We start from the raw sequence: 5,912 nt of genomic DNA on the forward strand, positions 1-5,912 counted from the left end.
CCGTGACAATCTTCTAACCATTCCTCATTAAACCCCTGTCAAAAGAACCCTCAGGAGGCTAATTTACATCAAAAGACAGCCACTGAACTTTACGCAATGTTCTTAGTCTGCCTGGAGAAAACTTTATGCCATAGTCAGCTCCTTCTACAAACCCTTCTTTGAAATGTCGCAGGAGACACCCCAAGGGTGTCTTCTGTGAACTCGGGCTTCTCCCCATTGCTTGTGTAGAAAACACAAAACACAAAATAGACACTCAGATGAGAACAATTACTGAGGTGTAGGTGGACCCAAAGAAGTCTGCCACCTACAACCTAGACAAGACCAGAGACAATAAACAGAACCCAACAACAGGGCACAGTAGGCGGCGTCCCGCGGCCTGGCGATGGTCTGGGAGATATGACTGCATCCAGTCTCTCCATGGACCCCCCAATGACCGGTCAACAGAAACAGAAAGGTACATTTTATCCAGACGTCAAGGCCTCGGAGATTCCAGATTCCCGTCAGGACCAGGAACAAAGAGCGTGTCCTGAAAGTTGCATCCTTGACGATTGCATTAACCCCGTCGCGGCATTCAAGGGCCCTGGAACGTCTCAGGTTGGCCACTCCTTTGAATCCGTAACAGGGACAGCAACCGCTTCGGAGGGCGGTCTGGTCTTAGATCCCAGGGCCACTACCTGAGATCTCGCTGGGGCCTCCAAATGTTGTAGCCACCAGCCCCCGAAAGATACACGGACCACCAGAACTCAGTGAGTTATAGGAAACATTCTCTTTATTCAGCCAGCTGGGTCTGCCAGGGGTACGCAGACCCCAAATTAAGCAGCCCTGAAATATAGAGGTACAGGGTTTTTAAGCCCAAAATCCCATTCTTCATTCTGTCTGAACACAAAGATCTATTTTTCTTCTATTCACTACCTGTCGACCCACAGGTTGGGTGTGCAAGCGGAGGTACAGAAACAGAAAGCTTATTGTTAGAATGTTATGTTCCTATGGGTGACAGCCTATGTTCCCATGGGTGATAGCCAAACACTAATTTTCCAGCCAGCACACTTGCAGATGCAGGAGGCAACTCTGTCAAGAGCAGATGTCTTGCCTCCCAGTAGAAGCCAAACAAATCCAGGGATCTGGGGCCATTCTATCTTGTATGTCCCTTCACAAACCGATCCCATTAATTTACTGTCCCATCTCCCTAAACTCTCAGACTGAGTCTTCCTGCCTCTTCCCCATTCCTCTAACCTTGAAAAGCTGTTGATTAGAAAGCCTCTAATCAACCACCCACCCCAACTTCTATGTTTCCATCATCAAAATAGCTTCCCTTATCAGCCCTACCTTGCTCCTTTTCAAATGTCTTCCCTACCCCTCCATATCATTTGGGAATTACACTTCCATTTGTTTCTCATCTATATCTCATAAGTCACTTCCTGTGGCCTACCAAGGCCTTCTGGGAGGAATATAAAGACAAATATAGCAAAAGTAAAAAAAATTGTAATACAGTGTAATAAAGAAAATAATGCTTTCTCCAGAAGACTGCAGGCTTTTCAAAGGTGGAGGCTGTTCCTCCGTTATCAGCATCTTAGGAGCGCAATCTCTGTCTCATCGGCCAGGGAGGGTAGAGGCGGAAACAGGCTCAGACAGGGTGTACTTGAGGTCTTGGTATATCACTATGCTGGTATTTGAACTCAGGCCTGTGGGACTCTGGAGGCCCGGCTCTTGCCACCAGCACAGGCTGGAGTGAGTCATGGCCAGGATCAGGCTGTCTGGAGCCAGCTCAGCCACTGTTTACTGACCATCTACCTTTCATCCACAATCTCTGTCCTCAAGCCCAGCCATGATGACTCACTAGGAAGCAGGGTCAGCCTTGGTACCATTTTATTATCATTATTATCTCTACCGTCATTAGCCAAATCATTGACTGCTTATTAAGCAGTCAGGCCAATGATGTGTGCACTGACACACCCTGCCCTTGGGGCAGTCACTTATCCTAGAATCTATGATGTCAGCAAAAAGCCCACACTCACCAGCCAGCCAGCCATTAATTCCGTCATTCAACATCTCTCTTGACATCCACTTGTACCAGACCCTGTGCTAGATGCCAAATGACATGGAATAAATGAGATACAGTCCCTGACTTCATCAAACCTCCTGTTTATGGCAGAGAAAGACACACAAGTAGTAATTGCAACATGGAGCGATCTTAAGTGTGATACAGGGAGTACAACAGGCAGCAGGAGCTCAGAAGAGGAAGTGATTAAATCTGCCTGGAGGTAGGAAAAATGCTTCAGCCAAGTGATGAGTACTTTGAGCTAAAGTGAATGAATAGGAGTTCGCCGGGCAAACCAAGGGACGGGCATTCCAGACAAGAGGGGCTGATAGGTGCAAAGGCATAGAGATGTCAGAGAGCAAGGGTGTTTAGCTAACTGCAAGTGGTCTGGGGCAGCTGGGGCCCAGGGCAGCAAGAGATGGGCCTGGAGAGGTGGATAGGGTCCACGTCACAGAACAAAGGCAGCAGAGAAAGTCAATCCCAGTGAAACAGCATGGAGGTGACAAGGCTAAGGTCTCAGGAGAATCAGGATTAACAAAAAGGACCACCCATTCCTGGCAGGTCATTCTGGGTAGCTATGAAACATTTATTGAGAGCTGTACTCTAAACATGTTACGTGGATTATGTTATTTAATTCTCACAACAATTGTGCTGGAAATACTATCATTATTTCCATTTTACATATTTAAGAAACTGAGGCACAGAGAAGTTAAGTAACCTGCTCAAGGTTACACAGTTAATAAGTAATAGAGTCAGGATTTGAACTCAGGTGGTCTGGATTTAGGGCCTATGCTCTATAGTCAGCTCTATAGAGGGATGATCAACTGGAGAATAAATACCAGCACCTACACTCCTTCTTCTCCCACTTACTATAAGGTATAATGAGAGTGAAAAGGTAGTCTTGGTTATCTTCAGGTTAGTTTTTGTTTTGTTTTGTTTTGCTTTGGGGGTTAAGTTTTTTATGAGAAATCTGGCCTATGTGTTTCCCCACAGAAGTGACCCTTCATTCTCTGGAGAGAGTTCCCAAGTCTCCAGCCAATACCCAGAGGCCCATCCCCATGTAGTGCCACAAATATTCATTCTATCAATAAAATTTACTGAGTCTACTACACATCTAGCATCATGCAGGGTCCTGGAAATTTAGTCCCACAAATGGCAATTGTATGTAATCATAAGTGCAAAACTTCTTGGGTCATCTAACAGCTTTTCCAGAGCACACCATCTTTATTTTGATCCACATGTTTGCTGTAAAGCACTTATTTTTCAATTTTTAGATTTTCAAAACTATAGTTTTAATGAAACCTTTTTCTGTATAACATATAGAAAACTAAACAAATATGTATATAGCTTGATGAATTATTATACAATGAATACACCCCTGTAACTACCACCAAGCTCAACTAGTAGAAGGGCATTAGCAACACTCCAAGAACCCTCTTCATTGTTACCTTCACTGTTCCTCCCCAAAGGGCATCACTACCTCTGATTTCCAACATTATAAATGAGATTGTTTGTCTTAAACTTATTTATTATTTCTTATGACTTTTTTTTTATATTAGTTTCAGGTATACAGTACATTGGTCAGACATTTGTATAGTTTATAAAGTGATGCCCCTGATTACTCTAGCATCCATCTGGCTCTATGCATACCCATTACAATACTATTGACTACATTCCATATGCAGTACCCTACATCCATCCCCATGACTATTTTGTAACTACCAATTTATTCTTCTTCATCCCTTCACCTTTTTCACCCAATCCACTTGTCTTAAACTTTATATAAATGAAATCGTATAGCATATACTTGTTTGTGTTTGTCTTCTTTCACTCGATATTATGTCTGAGATTCATTCTTCTGCTCTGTGTAGCAGTAACCCACTCATTTTCATTGTATGGTATCCCATTACACTAAAATTCATTTATCCATTATACTGCTGATGCACATTTGATTCACCAAATAATATTGCTAGGATTATTCTTGCACATGTCTTTTGGTGCACAGATATTTGAAGATCTGTTGCTGTATAATGAGAACCGAAATTACTGAGTCATAGAATATGTACCCAACTTCAGTAGATCTTGTCATTTTTCCAAAATGGTTATACCAAACTACGCTTCCACCAGCAGATTTTAAAATCCAGGTATAATGTTATCCCTAGTGACAATTACACAGACTCTCATTAGAACTTTTTGTTTTTTTGTTTCTCAAATAGCTGTATATTTGCGATTGCCGCAAAATAACCACTTGCTTTATTGGCTTTTGAAATATGAGTTATTTTTTCTTTTAAAATGTTTTTATTAAAATTGAGTAAAACAATATTTATAAAATATAAGTAAAAGATAAATAACAGTACAATGAACCGCCATCATTGTTCCATAGTTCATTATTACCATCAACTTTGAAGTCCCTTTCTAAATCTCTCACCTCCTTCCAAAAGTAATGACTACCCTGAATTTTGGGTTAATAATTTATTTACTTTTCTTTAAGGTTTTACAGCATACTTATGTATGTATCCCTATATAAAACAAATCTGGACTTAGCAAGGAGAGACTTTATTTGAAATGATTATTGCAAGGGAGGAAAGGAGCTATTGCAATTGAGAGAGGGAGGCTTTTGCAATGAGAGAACACTCTGACCATAGATCTACACGTTTCAGGGGTTAGGCACATAAGTTATTCTTTTGTAGGTAGGAGTAAATGAAGCTAGAAAAAAAATGGGTGTGAGGAAGTGAGATGACCAGGAGTGGCACAATGGGACAGTAGATCTGAGAATGTTTTACTCTGAAGCCAGTCTGTTCTCTGGAGGGGCGGTTAAGGAGGGGTTGTGTGCTGACTCAAGCTAGGGGTGAGGGGAGACAAAGTTCAGGGACCTGTGGGAAGCAGAGAAGCTTAAGCAAAGTTTGGTTAACGAGCATTTTGTTCTGATTGATCAGTGGGAACAAGCAGTTTACCTAAATGTTTATGAGGCAAAGAATTGGAATTTGGAAACTGTGCCTAGTCTTGTCAAACATAAACAAGGTGGCACTCGTGAATTTGATCTAACTCATAGAAAGAAGAGTGTTTTTTTGCAGTAAACTGTGTTCTGGAACAGAAAAGGATGGGAGGGAGTTCTTAATCTTCTCAGTTCTCCAGAATCGCTGGGCTTGGTAACTGTTAATTGGACGTGTTTCTCTTCTGTGAAGTGTCTTCGGCGTCCTTTTCAACTGGCTTATCTTTTTCTTACCGATTTGTGGGAGTTCACCAATATGTTTTGGAAACATATACGGATGAAAGACTGAAAAGACTCTAAACTAAAAAAGAAATGCGATTAGGTTTGGGAGATCCTCAACAACTAAAAATCTTAAAAATTGCGCCTCCTGCAGGCTTCTAACTTGATCTTCATTTAGAGTTTATGAAACAACTCTGTAACTCCATTTCTTAAGGTGCGTTTTTCCATCATCGCCGGCTTCTCTCTGTGAGAAAGGGATCTGTATGATTTCCCCGGGACCTCCCAATGCCCTGGTTCCACATCCACAGCCCCAGCGGACTGACCACGAATTACGCAATATTGTGACACAGAGCCTCCGCGCCACTAACGGTGTTCTCGCGAGACTTGGTGCCAGCCTATCATGTGACAATCCAAGATGGCGGTACCCAGCGAGACGGAGGAAGAGGCGACAGTTTACTTAATAGTAAGCGGTATCCCCTCGGAGTTGCGCTCGGCCCACTTACGGAGCTACTTTAGCCAGTTCCGGGAACAACGCGGCTGTGGCTTCCTCTGTTTTCACTACCGGCATCGTCCTGAGCGGTCCCCTTCCCAGGCTGCTCCCGACTCTGCCCTAACTCCTGTCAGCCAGGTTTTCACCCAGACTTCAGTCACCGATGCCCGCAC

General features: G+C 42.9%; 1 protein-coding gene across 1 annotated transcript in view; it reads left to right on the forward strand.

The window, feature by feature from the left end:
- Positions 1-5,623: 5,623 nt before the first annotated feature.
- Positions 5,624-5,912, forward strand: part of GPATCH3 (G-patch domain containing 3) — a 6,470-nt gene continuing 6,181 nt past the window's right edge. Inside the window, 1 exon segment of the mRNA XM_025041400.1 lies at positions 5,624-5,910. Within this exon segment, the coding sequence (XP_024897168.1) occupies positions 5,665-5,910 (246 nt within the window). The 5' untranslated portion in view covers positions 5,624-5,664.

Source organism: Pteropus alecto, unplaced genomic scaffold (assembly GCF_000325575.1).
Source record: "Pteropus alecto unplaced genomic scaffold, ASM32557v1 scaffold39, whole genome shotgun sequence".
NCBI classification, from domain to species: Eukaryota; Metazoa; Chordata; class Mammalia; order Chiroptera; family Pteropodidae; genus Pteropus; species Pteropus alecto.